We start from the raw sequence: 20,384 nt of genomic DNA on the forward strand, positions 1-20,384 counted from the left end.
GGAGAAACTTAAAAATCTATAGGTAGATTAGAGAGTTTATGAATCAACATTTAAAATTTGTTTTATTTGGTATTTAATATACTGAAATCCCTTCTTCATAATAATAATAATGTTTGATTTATTGCTGAATGTTGCAAAGCTTACTTAACACTGAATATAGAGTTTTATTCCTGTACATCAATCAAATTGTATTAGAGAAAAAATTCTTTTATACTGTCTCCAATACAGCTTTTTAATATTTGAGTTATTTCAATTTTTTAAAAATTTTTTAGAAAAAAATGCAGTGACCAACTGTAAAAAAAGATATATATATATATATGTATATATATGTATATGACGCTTTAGCTTTGTGCTTCAAAAGCAGTAGTTTGTGTCCCCAATAATTACATGTTAACAGAGTCATTGATGGTTACTCATAAAATTATAGGACAGTTTGGGTTAAAAAGGGACCTTAAAGGCCATCCAGATCCAGCCTCTTTGTCATAGGCAGAGGCACCTCCCAGAAGGCTGCCAAGGCATAATCTTTTGCATTTCAGGGATGGGAATTCCATAATTTCTCTGGAAGCTCTGGAGCACCGTAGCTATGGAACCTTGGTGCTGTCAAAAAAGAAAAAAGAACTAGAAATATGAAAAAAAACTTGTTATGTATTAAATACAAATTGGAAAATACAGCTAGTTCCTGCCAGAAGAGATTATGAACTCGGACAATTTTACAGTCTATTTTTGCAGTTGATTTGGTGGAAGCTAAGACATAGGTTTTAAATCTGAAGTATGCAAAAACTGGTACAAGAGGAAAAATTTCACATCTTTTCTAAATAACCTCTTTTTCTATCATGCATAAAGAATTTACTGTGTAATTGATGATGTCAGCATTATGCCTTCTTCAGCTTGACTTGCATAAGCTCTGACATTCAAGAATAATGTGGCCTTCCTAAAGTGGTATTCATTGAATGTTTTCATCTCTTATATGTCTGTGAGCAAGAGTTTGGGAGGACTGCATTACTCATAAATATGAGCAATGCGTGAGTTCTATAGATCACACGAAACAATCATCAATAAAAAGCTCTGTGGATCACATTGCCATACATTATGCATATGCCACATGTTTCACAAAGGGGGGGGAAAAAAAGTAATGAAAAACTCTGGTATGGGTCAAGTTCTCTTCTTCATAGATTATGAAGCCCAGTTCCTTCATTTGTACTAATGAAATCTGAAGTCCAGAGGCAGGTGCTGTTCTCAGAGGAGAAACTGTGAATTTTGCAGTTCAATTACCTAAACTTTTGTTTTCTAGCTCCTAGGTTCATAAGGTAGCACACTGAACTGATGCCAATAAAATACCAAGTGTATTTCATAGCTATTAGGTGAATTTCAGGTCTTAAGAACTGAGAAGTGTCTTTGGCATTTTGCATTAATTATTTGCGGAGTTAAACTAGGTCTCCAATGAGTGTTTTTTGTTTTTTTTTTTTTTGTGTGTGTGTGTTTTTTTTTTTTTAAGTCTGTAATGAGTATGGAAGTGTGCAGTGGGCTACCTATGGCATAACACAGTATACTGCATTATATAGCTGCATATGAATTTGATCAATTACATGTATATGGTAATTGAATAACAGAAGAGCATGGCAGATCTAAGAATCACGGTAACAAGTTTACACGTGATGTTTCTTTTGAAGAATATGGAAAATTGAAAAGAGAAAATTCATGTTATACAATCTGTTGTAATCAATGTGAAATGAATAAGCTACAACAAAACTAGATTTTGAGGAAGATCACTGACTAGCACAAAAGTGTAGAGCTGTGGAATGGAGGGTGAAAATCCTCAGGGAAGGTCTCTGATTTGTAGCTCTGTTTTTCCTCTTCATGTATTTTCTTTTTTCCAGCCTTAGTGATTAAAAGTTAATTTTATTTCTTTTCTTTTCAACTCCTAATGATCTTTCTTAACTGCTAATGACTATGTAGTAGGGCTCTAATTACATACAAGTGTTGTCCAGATAACTGTTCTAACAACTAGAGAATAAATAAGGTGCTGAACTATAAGAGTCACAAGGATCCCTTGATGATATGTTGATAGAAAGCATAAAACAGTATCACATTTTGATTTAGAGACATAATTTCAGTGAATATCTGCCTCTAAATTCACATCTGCCAATCTATGTGAATTCTGTCCTGTTTTCTGCTCACGTGGCACACTATTTAAAAGCCTGTTTTGTGCCAATGATCCAATATTTGTATTCATCACACAAAAAAATGCTGTTGTGGATTAACAGGAATGGAGGTAATATCTGTAGTTTTCATAGCTATACTGAGGTACTGAAATAAGCTGAAACCCCTTGATCTGCTCCTGTGCAGTAAAAATGAGTACTCCAAACTGACGCTTCAGAACGTTATCTGCTTGCAAGAACAGAGTATGTTTCCTTTTGTGCTATGTGTTGCTCTTCAGCATGGACAACAACTTATCCATGATAAAGAGACAGAGATTATGAGTAGCCCATAAGAAAAAAGTTAAAGATTGTGCATCCAGTCTGTCATGGTGCATATGCATCCCCATAGACGGTGTGCTAGGAGTAGGGTATATATTTTAGGCAGTGGATATTTACGTATGCCTTTCTGCATGTGTTATAATAAAATAAGATCTCTGGGTTACATTGGCACAGTCTTCAGGAGGTGGTGAGAGACAAGATTTATTAGGAAAGTTACTTACCATACTTGGAGCTGTTCAGAAACTCTTGTTGCTTCCAGGTATAGAAAGGCATGGAGTATAATTAGGTAAAGAGCAGCTTTGGAAACAACGCTAAAGGAAAGTAGTTGATAAATGTATTGTTTAGGAACTATAGGAAATATGAAATTATTTTGATGTTTTGGAAGATCACAATCTTTGCAAATGCTGAGAAGGATGTGCCTTTCTTCTGGGGCGGGGGGGTTGGGAAGAAGTTTCTATCTGGGCAATTAATTTTGTTTATGAAGACTTTCTATTACTTTAGTTTTAGGAAATTATGAACTTCAGTATCCTCATGTATTGTAGTTATGGAATACATGACTTAGTATTGGTGAAGAGCCAGACTCTTTATGGGAGCAAAAGACACCTACTATTTCTGTTGTTTTCTCGTAATAGCAGTGCCATTGACTTAATTAGAGAGAATCCAATGATCTACGATCTGGATTGTGAGTCACTTGTCTTTTTTCCAATTACTCTCTGAATATTGAGAGAAGTCAAATATTTACAGCAGGGCTGAGTGGTAGCAGAAGGCCCTTACCAGCTTACTGGCAGTAAGTGGCTGAACCATGTTACTGAACAACGGTTTGTTTACAGATGGTTAATTAGGGACCTAGCTGAATCTTTTAAAAGGACAGATGCAAATTGATTAACATCTCTATCATCTGCGAGAGCAGTCATTAATGAGAGAGAAACTCTTACAAAAAAGGAAGGATATATCCAATTAACATCTTCAGCTTGCTCAGCAGTTCACTGAAAATTAGGAAACTTTCTGAAGACCAAAACCAAAAGAAAATGGAGGAAAATCACCAAATAATGATGAGGCATTTAATATAGACATAAGAAAAATGTTTAAAATACATAGAGAAAATGTAACAGATAAAACCCAGTATTACAAAGATTGAATGGATGAAATGTTAATCCCTAAACAAATTAGTCATTAAGTGAATGTTCAGACACTTCCCATCACTGAAGGTTACATGAAGGTAATTTTTTTTTTCCTTGAATGAAGAAATCTATTCATCTCCATTTCAAGTTGCATTACTTATGGTAAATTCATAGAAGTTTGAATAAGGACAAAATCAATTGGAATGTGAAGGGCAAAGATTACTTGAACAAAGAATGCTAGCTGATAAACAGACCAAAAAGATAGTGTTTGGAATTGCAAATTTCAACGGTAGGTGATTTTGCAGAAACAAGGACTTTACAAGTCACAACTGGAAGTCATCCAGAAATGTCACAACAGAAGAATCAGAGACAAGGGAACTGGAGAGAGTAGAAACCATTCTGGCAATTTATGACCAAAGAGTAGTAAAAGATGTCTATGAAATACTTAAAAATATTTATGGCTCTGGAACCTTTTAGTGCAACTCATTTCAACAGGTAGTTGGGGATTTGAGACAATATTTTCTCTGGATCTGAGTAGTTTTTTGAGAGGATTTCATTTTTCAGGTTCTTAAAATTTTGATTTTACTTGCATTTTTGCTCGAGCATAACATTTCTGGGATTTCTGATGTCACTATTTGAAATAATGACATGTATTTCTGTGTGTCATATGTCCACGGGTACATATAATTACAATTTCTTTTGTTTTACATTGTGCATCTGCTCCACTGGGGGGGAGGTGAAAGAGTCAGTCAGATATGTTATAGTCAGCTGTTACAGTCCTTTGAGTGCTCCTGTCCAGAGGAGCTGACTTTCTTAGGCTGTGTTAGGAGGTAAAATTCATTCTTCTTGTCCTCAGAAATCACAAGTATACAAAATCAACTAAGATGTTTTCACTATAACAGGTAGACAACTGAACCTTCAACCTCTGTGTAACCACAGCATGTACCAATGGCCCTTTCCTCAGTGGGTGTTGATTGGGATATTTGCCATCCAGTAACTGCATTCCTTGCACTCAGTCTCATGCAGTCAGTTCTAACCAGTAGCTCTGCCTTCATAAAACATGCTTGCAGTGATCTTGCTTTGTCATCTGTTTCCAAAACTTCCTTTTGCCACGCTTTCCTTAAACTTAAAATGATTTATAGGTTGTTTTTTTTATCGCTGGCTCTGACAGCACATCAGAACTACATTTTTTTTAAGTGGCTTCTTAGTTATGCTCTTCTTTTTCCCTCACTGCATGGGAATTGTGTGTTGAAATTGCCATTGGCACATATTCTTCCATTCTTGTCCATAATAATACACACATCTACTCATTCTCTGACTGTATCACTGCATTTTTAAAACAGTGTGGTTTCATAGTAATGAAAAGCTGGAGTCCTTGATGTCACCTGAGTCACAGCTGTGCTTTAAATTAAATTGTAAGCCTTGGATAATTGCTCTGCATGTCATAGAGAGCCAAAAAGGTTCTGAAAGATTCCAGCAAAATTTTCCTATTTGAGCAGAGAATTGGAGCACACAGCAACAGGTTTAGGATTGGAACTGCTTTGGAGTTATCAGAATTTACTACCATCTGTTTTGATGATCTCTGTGTGTTTGAAAAATTAATAGCATTTTATCTTTTCTAAGGATGCCTCTGAAACAGGAAGGCATCAGAGGAACATGATGCATATATTCTGTAATAACATTTCTTCTAATTTGCTTGGGTAGCCTTAAATACAGTTTTCCATTCCATGTGGTTTAACAGGAAGCTAGATTTGACCTGCTGAACTTCAGACCTACGTGCCCTGTAATCTGCCTGTGGGTGTTCTTATTTGTAGCAAGAGAGATGTGGTTCCTTTGCAGATCGATCTGATGAGGGTATTCCTAAATCTCCTGGCAGTGACAGCTACAACCAGCTCTGTGTCACTGAGATGCAGGGATCCTGCACTGCTGGGTTCTACCTGCCTGCACTGAAGCCAGATGCTCAGTGTTGAACTCTTCTAGAATGATTCACAAGTGATGCAACAGGTCTGAACTGCTTAAGATCCTTTAAGAAGTCTTCTAAGGAACAAAGAATTGTCTAAATGGCAAAGAGGCTGGGGCTGGCATTTAGAAACCACTGCTGGTTTTGCGCTGCTGATCTAACCACAGGAATTAGCAGTGGGTTCCTGTTTTTCACTGTTGCTGAACAGGGAAGCTCTGATTTGTGTGGCTGTCCACAGAAGGAGGGAAATGAAACAGCCTGGAGCTTAGCATTGAATGAATACAGCATGTGTCATTTTATGGGCGACTAGTATTATGATACAGCGTCTTTTAAGACCTATAGAAATACTGTCTTGTAGTTGCTATTGAAAATAGATGACCACACATGTTTCTTTTCTGGTTGATAACTTACTGTGGGATGCAGTGTAATGCAGACCACTGTAGTTACAGTGCTAGCTAGCAAAGAAGTGTTTGCTTGGAATATTTTACAAAGCTTGGTTTCTATAGTAACAATCATATTGAATGCTTTCAACTTCAGAAATAACATCTGCTTGATGACTGATCTTAAATCTCACCCATTGTTTAAGCAAATAAGTTCCTGTTTCTTCTGCTTATTATATTAGCTGGTGACATCTGATCTGGGGCATTTATTTCTGTGAAAAGAACACTGTAGGACTGGAAAGGTGTGGTGAAGGGGCAGGGAGAAGGGAGGGAAAAGGCATTACAAATAATGATGAAATGCACAATTTTCCTTATGAGCCTAATAGTTACTGAGAAAATACACTAGAGCTTGCATGCAGCAAAAAGTAAATATTTCATTCTATGGAAAGAAAACCAGGACAAGCATTCCTCTGTTTTTCTCTTCATAGTGGGTTAAACCCTGCATACAAATCTAAGGGAAAATAAATCATTGAGTTAGAAATGAAAAATAGTTGATGGAGTCTTTATCTTCACGAAGTGCATGGATTTGAAGCAAATTTCAATGGGAAGTTTAAAAAAAAGCAAACAAACAACTGAGATCTTTTTCAAGGAAACATTTAAAAGAAAATAAAATATGGTCAATTTGTTCTGAAAAAGGTGTGTGTTAGGGGTTGAAAAAGGATCTTTGATGTATTATTGTTCATTACTGTTGGAACTGTTGGGCTTTACAGTGTAAACTTTAAGGCCCAAACATTTTCTGGAAAGAAAATAAGATTTTCCGTACTTTCATGCAATAGGCTAGAATGCTAGAATGCAGTGTGAATAATGATTTTTGGTGGCGGTGACTGTATACTAATAAAAATATAAAATAAAGAGATGTTCCCTGCTGTACCATAGGAAACACAAGTAGAGCAGAACTACCAGCAGAACTGCACTATGGGAGCATAATCCAGCTACTTATTTTCAGTTCGCATTGCTCAAGGGAGTCAACATGCTCAGAATGTGGTGCTTTCTGAAAGAAAGGGGGGGGGGGAAAAAGAAGTGATGTTTTCTATCTAAGTCAGGAAAATAATTCAAGATCCGGGAAATCCAAATTCAGCAAGTCCTTTATGCTTTGCTGGTTTGCTTAAAAAAAAAAAAGTTTGAACAGTAATATTTTAAAGGAAGAATATTTTTCTTATTAAAAAATGATAGAAAAAAATTAAAGTATTCCATGTTTTTGAGTTAAACCAACAAGGGTAATGCACATAAACAGTTTCATTCATGTGAGTAATCCTGTTTGTTTTAACACAACAGATTCATGAAGCACTAATTCTCAGGTGCCTAATTATTTGTCAGATTCCATCCTTGGAGGCAAAGTTGCCTTTCCTATGCTTTTTCTGTGAAGTTTCTATTATGTTTGTGTCCACTGTAAGTGTTAACCTTGATGGGGAGCAGTCTTGGAAAGTAACATTAAGTGATAATACTTAACTTGGTTTGCAGGATTTTTTTAACAAAACTATTAAGAAAATAATCATAGAATGGCCTGGGTTGAAAAGGACTGTCATAATCATTTAGTTTCAACCCCCCTGCTGTGTTATAATGATATAATATCGGATTTGTAGTTGATAAATCAGTGTAGTTCAGATATTACTTCTGTGTTGTACTGATTTTGGCAGCTGACAGTTATCTCATAGATATTTAAGATTCACAAGATTCTTAAGAGCAAAACTATGTTCCCTGTTGTTCCCATCGTATGCCTTTTCCTTGGGGTGGAGAAGTCTGATTGTTTCTTCTTCCTGCTGGAGCAGCTACAATCTGATTTGCCATATCGTGCTACACATGGTCACTAGCATGAAAACTTCCATGTACTTACAGATCTTAAATGGTGGGTAATTTGTTTCAGAATGCTTTTGGCTATGGTGTCTGCATTTTATAGCTGTCCTTGGACCATGGCAAGGGCAATCAAAGGCAAAGTTACGTCACGCTTTCAGACATTCCGTTTGTGCCTATTTGTGTTTGAGAGCCTGTGATCTGTGTAAGTTGTCATGATAGAAAGTCATTTGTTACTCTGGGGCTATTAGCATTCTTTTTCTTGCTTTACAAATATTGCCAAGTTTGCACTTTAATTCTCTCTGCTGACAGCTAGTTTTCTCAGTGTGTCTTGATTTACTTCCTTTTTATTATTATTATGATTCCAAGGATGAGTGTTTTACTTTATCTTTCGCTAGACATCCTACATGTGGCCAGAAGGTTACAAAAGAACCTTAAAAGACACTGCTGAAAAAAGTTCACTAGAAGTGTTTTGGATGACATATGGTGTACTATATTTTCTCTGCAAGAAATGCGAAATATAGTTTAATTACACTTGCCTTTCCTAACCCCTGAAGTCTGGCATAGATGTCCTAAATAACAATTAAACCATATATTTAATTATTCTGTGGTGCTGCACAGCTTCAGGAATGAGGTCCCTGTGATCGTGAAAAATGCCACCAGACAGAACTTCTCAATTCTCTCCAACAGTCACTGCAGAAAGGACAGAGTTTTTTATGGCCCACTCTGAGCAAAGTATAGCCCAAGTTTTTCCACCTCATGGACACTTTAGAAACACTGGCCTTAGGTTGTATTTGGTTCCAAAGAAAGTAGTCTTTGTTGTGCTCAGCATTCCCTTGATGCCCACCATGGCAGACACTCTTGTCAGCCTAGACATTAGGCCTTCATCTTTCCCTCCCTAAAAGGACAGGTGTGGCTCTGGAGGGACCATGTTCACATTTTGCAGGCAATCAGTGGTAAAGTAACCACTCTAACACGTAGCAGTGACAGTCTGGGTTTAATTTATCAGCTTAGTTTTCAGTGGTGGGCTGTCAGTGATTTGTCACCAGTGAAAATGTGAATTTTCATCAGCGTGAGCCTTTAAGGTTGAATTTTAAAGGAATAATGAAATTCTCCACTTCTTGTTTCCGATCCTTGGAGACCCAACAAATACACCCATCTGGAAAACAAATACCCATTAGCATCACTTCACTGCACAGCACCACTTCGACTTACTGAATTTGAAATGGCAGCAGGAAGGGTTTACAGGAAAGTATCTGAGGACACTCAGTGCTTCATATATGCCACAGTTGTAGGGTCTCAGTTGCTTTTCCCAACAGGATCTAGCTGGCTGCTGCCAAGATAAATTTCTTTCTCTTTCTGCATATTAGCACTGCCAAGCTTTAATCAGACTCAGACAGCTTAATAGGAGAATGTTCTGGAGGCTCTTGGGGATTCCTCTGGCTGCAATCCAGCACAACTGCTTCACACACCACCCCCTGGAAGTTCCATCCAATATTTTGCAGATTAACCTGAAGTTGCTCCTATTAGTGGGCAAGATGTAGTGGTAAAATAAACTGGAGTTTATTTTACAGTAGGCAGATAGGACACGGCCTATGCAGACAGACAGCAAAGTGAGCCACTTGATATTTTGATTTAAGCTCAATATCTCGTGTTCTCTCCATCCAGTTGTGAAACTTGAGAAATCCTCAGGATAGTTCACAGTAGTCTCCAAATTCAGCAGAATTCCCACCCCTAGGCAGCTGAGCAGGAGTTTGTTCTGGAAACCCTGCTGAAAATAAATGCATCTGCAGGTGTTCCTTGTGGCTTCATCTTTAATCAGAACGTCAATTCATAATTCTCTCACTAATGAAATACTATCTGACACATTAGTTTTTGAAATTATGTCCTCTAATAGTTGAACGGAGAAAAAGTAACTTTGTTACAAAATAAATGCACACCTGTTTTGCAGGTACAGTTCGTATAGTAGAAACACAGCTTTCTGAGCATAAACAATTTCAAGTTGATACGTAATTTCAATGTCTGTACATAACCTCTGATAAGTGACAGCAACATTCTAATCAGAAATGTCTGCCAAAATGAATGCAGCCCATTGTTATGTATTGGTACAGTTGTGACAGGGAAGTAAAACAATAAGCTGAGGGATAACAATGTATTTCGATCGCTGGTGCCATAATCACAGCTTGGTAAATCACACTGTGTTCTTTTTAATTCCCACTGTTTTTCTTATGGAAATTAATGCACCAATATATCTGAGATTTCGGTGGCTTGTTTGAAGTAAGGAAATTAACTGAGATTTATAGTCTGCTAAAGGAGAGGGGCAAAATTAGTTTGTTTGTTGTTTTTTTGCTTTTTTTTTTTTTTTTTTAAAGAAAGTTTAATAAAGGTTGGCTTATTTTTTGTTTAGTCAGGACCCATTATACTGTCCATCAGCCTGCTGTTCTGAGTTCCATTAGCTGCTATAGAAGTGTTTAGTGGCTGAATGGAACTGATAGACCCCTCCCAGGAAATCAGCACAGGCTGGGTGACTCCATTGCAGATGCAAGGCAGTTGCCTCAAGCTCTCTTCAGTAGAGGCAAAAGAATTTTAAGACAGTCTTTAGATGCTCTGCAGCTTTTACTGCTGTGGGTAGAGTGGATATGTACCTCATCTGGGCTACTGAGACCTCATTAGCTGAAGTTATAAATCATTGGGAGATCCTGGGGCAAAAGAAGCTGCAGTGTAGAAGTGCAGAGCCTTGATGACTCTCAGGCTCTGGGATGTTTCTGCAGGTCAAGCTGAGGTAGTTTTCCACTCGCTAATTGTGAGAGGAACTCTATGGCGTGGATTAAGTGAAAATCTTTAGTGAATGAAATAATTTCAGTAAAACCCCAGGGTCATATGAAGAACGGGTGCTTCCTGTGCCAGCTGCAAAAAGATGTTCATAACTCCAGCCTTGCTGATTTATTCGGTTGCAGTATTTCCGTGGGCACGTAAAGGATGCTTGGTGAAAGCTTTTTTTTTTTTTTTTTTCCTATTGCCATGTCATTAAGGCTAATTAATTGTAGGGATAGGACAAGGACTAACAACTTAAAAAGACAGTGCAGGTTTAGATAAAGGTGCACAGAAGAAATTCTTTGCTCAGAGGGCAGTGAGGCACAGCTGCCAGAGATGCTGTGTGTGCCCCATTGCTGGAGCTGTGCTAGACCAGATTTGGTGGGGCTTTTGGCAAGCTGCTCTCGTGGAATTTGTCGTTGCTCTTGGCAGAGGGGTTGGAACTACCTGCTCTTTGAGGTCTCTTCTAGGGGACATTTGGAGTTTCTCCAGAAAAATGTCCAAAGTGAATGATATCAATTAAATTCTGTGGGTTAGAGAAGGTGATATTCTTTTCTGTACCGTTGAAATGTCGGACTTACTCTACTAAAAGTGGTCAGAGTGATCACAACTCTTTACTCTCCACCTTTAGCTATTGGATAGTTCACCTCAAGAAAGTATGTACAAATTACCGAGTAGGAAAACCAAAAGGAATTTTCTTTCCAGGAAGAACAGAGCTACTTCTGCTTGTAACTGTGTTTCCAAATGAGGTGGCCACAACTGTATTGTAGAGCCTCATTTGAGGAATGTGTTTTACTAGACAGATGCCCAACATGAGCTCCCACAGTAAAGACAGCTGCAGAATTGGAAGTGTATATTCAATAGGTGTAAGAGTGATGAGGTTGTGCCTAGAGAAGAGCTACTGGGAAAAGGTTTATATTGAAGCTAATATATTAACGAAGTTTAAAGGCTCTCGATTTTTGCATATGCATATCTAAATTTGATCAACTTAAGTACTGAGGTTCTTCTCTGAATCTGAGACTTCAGAAATCATTCAAACTCAGGAAAAAAGTACTCAAACTCAGAAAATAATCAAAGAATTCAGAAAAATAACCCGAAGACAAAAGGAAGATGTGTACACTTGTAACATAACATAGGTATAAATTATACCTTTGTGCAGAAAACATTTCCTCTTTTCTCCCTGTGTTTTAAGTCTGATATTAATCCTATTGTAACAGTAGATTTGGTTGCTTGTTTGCCAAACCGTCAAGCTTAACTTATGTGAAATTCACCTGATTAATTCTAATTTAATAATATGATTAAAAACTAAGTTTAAATCAGCATCATTTATAACTAAAACAAGAAGAATAAGTCACGTTCTTTAAGTACAAGAGATCAAGTTTTATTTATAGTGAATTCTCGTAAATAGAACCAAAACCATTTTAGCTAGGAAACATTAAAGTGATTAATGCATAACTGTTTGCATTTTAATACTTGATTTATATATCAGATCTGTATTTGTGCACATTGTCAAACCTTATTCTGTTCTTGTCAAAATACTTATTACTGCTGACAGGTGTAAGATGCTCACATTAATCCTTAATTCCTTGATTCAATTTTCTAATTGCTTTTTTGGCATAAGATTGGAGCCATTAAGTCTTACGTGATCTATTTGTCTTATGGCATAATAACACACTTTTAAAAATTGGATTCACTTAACTTAGAATGCTGAACAGAAATATATATATATATTACTTTATACTGAAAATCTGAAGTTCTGTGGCACTTCTGCAAGAAACCAGTTCTTGGAATACAGACAGAGCTAAAACCCTTTCCACTTTTTATAGGTTAAGAAGTATTTTCATTGATGTATATATGAAAATCAATGCTGAAGTGTTGCTGCATTTTGTCCATAGAGGTTCTAGACCATTATAGTTGACCCATGAACATCTCCTTAGTCATCGTTATCTTCTCCTGCTCCTCCCTCCTCTTTATGCTGCTGCCTTGTTGCCACTCCTGCCAACTACAAATAGCAGAATGCATTTCCCATCTTTTTCTTGGGCTGCATGCCTGAAACTGCTCACCTGAGTTATTCCTAAACATAATGCAAGGTTTGATAGGCTTTCAGTATTTAGAAATAAACCTGCTTTGTTTCTTTTCATAAGGAAGCAGATGTGGTAGGTTAGAATAAATAAATATTTTTAATACAATCACAATTGTTGTTCTGCCAGTAACAGTGGTACTGTTATCTGCCCTTCGTACTGAGAAAAAAAAAATAAATCCCATCTGAATTTATTTCTGATAGAAACAGATCAGAGGTGAGCCAAGAATCTTCCCCAACTTTGTTAGTTCCTCACGTGCTCAGGCCGATAGGCAAGAGCTAGATCTTCTAAAACAAAACAGAAGAGTGGAGAAACTTTTCTTTGACCAAATGTCGGACCCCAGGAAGACTTCTGATATTTGGTTTTGAACTGATCTAGTTAAAATTATTTACTCTGTTTTATCCCCTGCCATCTCATTTTAATTCTACATCCACTGACTTAGTTTTCTTTTGTCAAAATCAATAATAATATCTGCTCTTTCACTGTTTTATCTGTTTCTGGTTTTCTTCCCCTTCCCTCACGATGTACCTCTTTCTGTCAGTGTGTAAGAAAGGGATTAGGGGAGCGAAGGGCTGTTTAATAAGAGAAGTGTTTGTTTATTCTGCATTCCACTGATAAAGTTTTATTAACTCCATGGTTGTCATTGATGCTTTTTGGCAGAAATGTAAGTCACTTCTTTCTGAGTAGGGGAAAAAAAAAATCATAATAATTCTAGTAAGTAAGTCGTGGTAGCTGAGTGCTTTGGGCAAGCAAAAGTATGCCTTATCTCTTCCAAAAAAAAGTGAAAAAGGCAAGATAAATGGCACATGTTAGAGCACATGTTATGTCGCCAGGAAGTAAGTTTGATTCATAGTTATGTATTTATCTTTAAACAACAGACAAACCTTGGGGTATCAAAATTATTATCATTTGCTCCATGCTTCTGTGGCTTTGTGCTAGCAAATCTGAGTGATGTGAGGTAAGATAATAAATTGGCTTTTTCAGTCATAACTTTTGGTAAAGGATCCTCATTTATAAGCACAAACAGAAAATTCCTAATGCATTTGATTTTTGGATGAGGCCCTCTGAAAAATATTTATCTGAAAATTTCCTCCACTTGTGTTTTGAAAAGTATTAGTAAAAACTTCAAACAGAAAAAGAACAAGACCTGTTACTGAAAGGTTTTATACTGTTACTGAAAGGTTTTATATTACACAGCAATAGAAGAATGTCATGATTTTGATTTATAATCCAGCAATTATTCATCAAATGAAAAGACAGTGGTGTGGTTTTTTTTTTTTCCTTTCAATGGTGTGTTTGCATATACTGTGTTCCAATATACAATTTCAAATGAAGATTGGTAGTTGTGTGCCTTTTTAGATAGAATATGATTGGAAGAGGGTTTCAAAGATCAACCAGTCCAACTACCTGAGCCCTCCAGGGTGAGCAAGAAGCTGAAGCACATTGATGACAGCACTACCCAAATGCCCCTTAGACACTGACAAGCATAAATAGAAAGGAACCATCTTACTTTACTTGACTTTGTGACACATCTGGAGAGATGACTTAAATGCTCCATTACTTTCACTAGTAATGCTAATTATTTTAATAGCATATGCTCTCTAAGGATGGAGAGCTGTGGCAAGGTGAGGTGGGAAGTGCGGGGCCTCAGCAAGCAGAACTTAACTGGCAGAGAGCTGCATTCCCATGTGGATGGCTGGGAGCAGGGAACTGGGGGGAAGAACTGGAATTAGGGGCAGGTATTTAAGTGCTGTGGGAGGTGTAACAGGAGTGTATGGCAGTTGGGAGCCTAATATTCTGACAACTGAAAGTACAAGAGGTAGAAGTTTATGAAAGTGTGGAATAGTGGAGAAAAATTGGCAGTTTTTTGCATCAGGTCAGCCTGCTGTCAGTGCTGGTATATTATGTATTGTTACCCTGTGCCTATGCTTGTTTGATTAGGTTTCAACAGCCCAAGTTACAGAGTAGCTGCTAATCTGAATGATCCCATGAAGACCTTTTCCCATGTAAAATGCTGTGATCAGAAGTAATTACCACTATTTTTGTTTTCTTTACACTGCCATTCAACATGCGTGAGTCAAACCTTAAGAATAAATATTTTCCATACAATATTTTTTCCAGTAATCCACTGAGGCTTCTTTTGTGTGTGCAATCAATGCTGCTAGTATATTAGTGTGGTTCTCTTCACCCGTTTTATAAAGTATCTTTGGAATATAATCATATAGTGCTTGTTCAGATGTTTTGCTTGTCATAAATCAATGGAGATCAGCATATACACACCAACTTACACAACTGCAGAATCTGTTCTCCTCTGTTGCTGTGGCCAATGTGAGATCACTGAATTACAGAAAACTATATTAAGTGCTACAGATCCAGTCCGCTCAGTTTAACTACGTTTCCTTATGCACTTTTTTTTTTAAAACGATTGTTGTTAGTTGAAATATCTGACATTTTATTTTTTATGTGTCATCATTTGGTTAGGTGTTAATGACAGTAGGTTGTCATTCACTTTTGTATTAGCAATTTTAAATTAGATGACACTACTCACCCAATTTATCTTAACACTGTTGCCTTAAATGAACTAACAAAAATACCATTCAAATACAACCAAGTGGTAAAATTAAGTATATTTATCTATTGTTCAATTTATTGCAGTATTCTCTACTTTCTTATCTCTGCTGAGCAGTAATAAATGTTGGTTACTTGGAGGTAGAAGAATGGAAAATAATTTCTTCCAATGATGGAAGTGCCTTTGTTTTCCTTCTATCTATACTTCACAGTGTATTTAACTTGGCTAGACTCTCATTCTTCTTAGGATATGTGAATCAGTTGACATTTATATATACTTTGCATTTTGCATGTAAATGGAAAGTTTTATGGCTTTGAATTTTGAATGAAAACATCAAACTGGTATTTTGCTTTGGAACATGACAGACATTCTAAAAACTTATGAATAAGAAGAGAAACAAATGCTTATGCTGATTTTTGACCTAATGTTTTCAGAAATATCTTCAGCGGTTGACTAAACATTTAAACTCTCAAAAGTAAAATGCCTATCACTTAGCAAGCACAAAATACAGACTGGTGTAAATATGGAAACATAATAAATTGTCATATTAGAGACTTACCACTCTGTTGCTTTGTGGGATGCTCTGCTTCCTTCTAGATCCCATGTCTTGAGAGCAAGACAGCAGTAACCATTTAGTCAAAAGCTAACTGTGAATTAGAAGATCTGTATAGTTAATAAAAGAGAAATGCTTAGTAACAGCGGATACCTCCTGCCAGGATAAGCACTGTTATCCTAGTTCTGTGTGAGACAAAGCTAGGTGATAATTGAGCAACCAATATTTGAGGGAAGTTTCTGGTTTTATCTCATTAAGTAACACTGCGCCAGTTTTTATGTCTGTGTTTAAAGAAAAATAAAAAATAAGGAAGGATGTGCCTCGAGGAAACCATTTGTTTATCAGAACAGATTCAGAGAAGAAAGACCTACTGGTCAGGGAAACTGAAGAAGGATCTCTATATAAATATTTTTTCTTATTAAATGATTTTGACTTTAGGAGGGAGTTAGGAGGTAGCTGGCTGTAGAAACACAATTCTTGCAGTCAGGTATTTCTCATTCTTACAATATGGGAAATCCTGCTATTCTCAGATACCATTATGTGTACCAAAAAATGTTTTGCCTCTTTCCAAGCTGAAGAAGTTGAAATTGCTAGATTTAGCGAGGTATAAAATGAAGAGAACAATTTTGCTGTCTTTATGATCATTTCATTTTTTTCAGTCTGATTAGATTTGCAGTGTGGGCTGTTAAAGCCCATTTTTCAGTCAATTAATACAAATAGGACAATCTGCTTAAAAGCAAAGAGCTAATTAGGAAATAATATCTCCATACTATTACAGTGAACCTTAAAATTAGGAAGTACAAATAAAAATATAATAGAAATCTCTATCAGTTGTTACATGAGTCCCTTCCTTTTCCAGGGTGCTCCCAAACCAATTGCCATCGAGCCATGTTCAGGAAACAAAGCCGCCGTCCTCACAGTATTTTTATGTCTGCCAAGAGGATCATCAGGAGTCCCACCCCCGGGGCAGTCAGGTAAGGCTTACGCTGGTTGGCATTAAGTCCGTCCTCCTGCAGTGCAGTCTGTGTGAACAATTGCACACAAGCAAAATGATGCACAGCGTATGAATGCAAGGAGCTGTTGAGTCAAGGTGTTTAGTTTGGGCTCGTTGTTTAATGAGGAATTTTCACCTGGAATTTGATGTGGTATCTCATATAAAAAGCCCAGTGGGCAAACTAAGCTGGTGTGTGTACATATTACTTCAGGAAGCGTTGATGCATGGCATTGCACACCAGGACAGAGCATTTTCATGTGTGACCACTTCTACAGTCTCAGTTCATTTGCTGTAAATGATTCTGTGAAGGGAACAGCAGTGAGTATTTTCACTTGAGTTCACATTTAGTGCGCTAAGTTTCTTTGCACCAAAAGAAATAAATGCCAATGCTATGCTGTTTGGGATTCAATTAAAATACTAACATTTACCAGAATGCCTGTTGAATGAATCCTGGGATTTTGTAAGTGAATCTGTCTGCTTTATTAGGAATATGTCCACACTTGAAATGATCCTGGTTTATTTTAAAGCAGCATTTGCATTACCTGGAAGTACTGCTTATGGTGGTCTCTTCTCTGATCCCTGCTAGACTGGTGTACAAAACTATTTCAGCCTTCTTATGTAGATACCTCCTGCTTAGAAGATATTTTATACAATTTTTTGATCCTTTAAATACTGCCTTTAATGACATGACACAAAATGGAAATATAACAAAGTTCAGACAGTAGTCTGGCACTGCACAGATGAGCACTTTGCTCTTTCAGAATTCGTTGCAAGGTTTGCTAACAGGAACACCTTTGCAATGAATGATGTGCTGCGTGGTATGGACCCAAAATACTCTTGTGAGCCAGAGAATATGCTTCAATGCTAACTTTTATTATTAAGAGCCAAAAAGATAGCATCTTAACCTTTAAAATCCATTTAAGAGATTAAAAAGTACTGAGTAATTATGATGAGGGCAAACTCAGTTGACTTCTCTTTGAAATAAGGACAGCTATCTTCTTTTTTGTGCTTTATGGCCATCTGTTACTTGTTTTGTTGTGTTTGTTTGTTTGTTTTCTTCCTGAGCTCTAAGATGAGGATTTCGTTCTTAAAATGCAGTTTGTAGCTTGGAATTTCTGTGTGTGCTAAGAAAACAAGTGTTACTGATACTTTGTGAAATGCATTGCTTGGAAAAAGCATATAAATATAAGTGCTCTGAAAACGGCGGTGAAAGAGGAAGGATATTCGAAGTATTCCCTATTCATGTTTTAAGGAAATGAAAACAAAAGAAAGGTGTTTATAGTCTTACAAGGAAAAATGTTATGAACGAAATTAAAACTAATTGTTGAACTGGAGCTTAAAATGTTTAGTTTTTTTTGTTGTTTGTTTTAGGTTTGTGTAGTAAAATGTGCCCAACTAGTTGCTTCATTATCAGCTTCTATTCACTATTTAAGTCTTTTAATAAGTAATTGCTGATTTTTGCTGCATATGAAACACAGGCATTTCAAATCTGTAGTTGAGTTCAACAATGCAATAGATGTATCATTTCAGTTTCTCAATGTGAAAGAACATACCTATTTGTATATAAATTGTCTTCCTCTATTTTATTACTTACCTCCAATCAAATTTGCAGTATATGTTTTAAATCCTTTTCCTCAGTTGCTCATTATGACAGTTATGACAGTTTATTATCTAGAAACATCTGACATTTTTTAGTCCCCATCTGCAACTCCCACTTTGTTCAGGGTCAAAAGGAAATAGGAATGCTTGAGGTGTGCAGCCATGCTGATTCAACCATTAGATTATATCAGACTATATTGCTATAATCATTTTTCCTAAGTGTAATGAATTTTGGTACTCATGAACTGCTTTCACTGTCCGTAACCATGCATAGTCTGGGCAGAAGCTATTATGCAAGTTTGTTGGCATCTCTGCAACTCCACTAATCCACTTTGTTCCTGTCCTGCAGCACTACCTGCTGCTTCTTTCCTGGACTTTCACAGAGCAGATGCTGTGAACTGTGCCAAGTCATTTGAAATGATGTGGAAGTTTTGTACAGCTGACATATGTTTGCTGTGCAGTTGGTTTCCCTTATGACCTAAGCTAGGTTAAAACAATGATATTTAGGTGGATGTAAGTAATATGTTCAGCAATTATGTCTTGCCAAGTAATTTTAGAATCCTCTATTACTTGCATATAATCTTTTTCATGCTTATTGGGATCATTCTAGGATAAAATGGACGATGTGTCAAACATTTGTTTAAATGATATGTCAAAGATACTGATTCTTAGTTCACAATGAGAGACTGTAGGTTTTGTTTCTTGCTTGTATGTCTGAAATACAAGGAGAGACTACCTGTATTGGTCTGCATCATGTTTTCTTTAAAATCAAGAATGCTGATACTTTCACTGATAACTAAGATACTCTGTTCTGGAGTTATTAAGAGCTGTAGTCATATGTTTTTAATAACCTGGTATGCTCAAAAGTGGCTTTTAATTGTTTCCTGGGTTTATATTAGTAAATATTGTGCTTAAATACTCTCCCTGAACGTTTAAAAATAATAGTAAGAATTCCAGTGTAAAGGTTACTGTTTCTACAGCATATGTTCTATGCTTCACCTTTATCAGCAGCTGGAAGAATAGTTGAAACTACAGATGGTGGGCTTTGGCCAAAGGCTATGCATGGCAAAAACTTCTCTAGGAGGGACCATATGTCCCATTGGAGACCTGAGTGTTCTCTATATCCTGCACAAAATGTTCTGAGCTTTAGTGAAAGAGATTTATGACATTGTTTAGTTCCAAGTGCAAATGCTGTGAGCATACAAAACACAATTAGGTTGATACAGTTAAAATGTTTAATGTTAATTTTTGGTGAAAGATAGATTTTTATACAGGTTGGTCTTGTAGATTCAGACTAAATACTGAAGAAAAAGTGAACTATTTGAACCCGTATTCATAGTAAGTCATTTTGATTCAGTATTCAGTAAGTCACTTATTGGAAAAGGACATTTTTGATGGAATGATATTTTTTTCTTTTTTCTTTCTTTTTTTTTTTTTTTTAGAGTTAAGCATCCTTAAAATCTATTAAGTCAATAAATGTTGCCATTGTATAAGGTTAGTTATGGTGAAAAAGGCCTTATATATTGTTAGGTGCATATTTTGAGGAGTACCTTAATAATTTACGTTTATCCCAGGTAGGAACTGGTTTTAAACAAAACTTCGCTTGGATTAAAGTAGAAATTACTAAATTATTAGTTAGAATAACCAATATAAAACATGAAGGAATGTTAGTGATGAAAAAATCTCTACTGTGATGATAGAAGATAGGAGAAGATTGCTCATTTTTCTGTTGTCTCATTAGTTACAGTGCACACGAGTAATCAGATCAAAATTCAGAGGTCAGTGGAAATTCGGATTCTTTATACAGTCCCTGTATATGTTATTACATATGCATCAGTGTATGTGCATATCAGAAAAAGCAACCTTTGTTAGTGAACGTGTCCTGCAGGTTATGTTAGAAGATAGGGAACATTAATTCTTGCTTTAGTGTCTGACCCCAGGCTTTAAATAGCTTACACACTACTTAACATCAAGAGATCTAATAA

The 20,384-nt window shown here is 36.5% G+C and overlaps 1 protein-coding gene across 4 annotated transcripts in view; it reads left to right on the forward strand.

The window, feature by feature from the left end:
* ATRNL1 (attractin like 1) overlaps nucleotides 1–20,384 on the forward strand; it is a 403,630-nt gene that overhangs the window by 335,592 nt on the left and 47,654 nt on the right. For all 4 annotated transcript variants that reach the window (XR_011904014.1, XM_072339810.1, XM_072339811.1 and 1 more), the window contains one exon: nucleotides 16,666–16,780. Coding sequence is in view for 3 of the 4 variants with exons in the window: in XM_072339810.1 (XP_072195911.1) it covers nucleotides 16,666–16,780 (115 nt within the window). In the remaining variant the exon portion in view is untranslated. The remainder of the gene's footprint in view (nucleotides 1–16,665; nucleotides 16,781–20,384) is intronic.

The sequence above is a fragment of the Excalfactoria chinensis genome, chromosome 6 (assembly GCF_039878825.1).
Source record: "Excalfactoria chinensis isolate bCotChi1 chromosome 6, bCotChi1.hap2, whole genome shotgun sequence".
NCBI classification, from domain to species: domain Eukaryota; kingdom Metazoa; phylum Chordata; class Aves; order Galliformes; family Phasianidae; genus Excalfactoria; species Excalfactoria chinensis.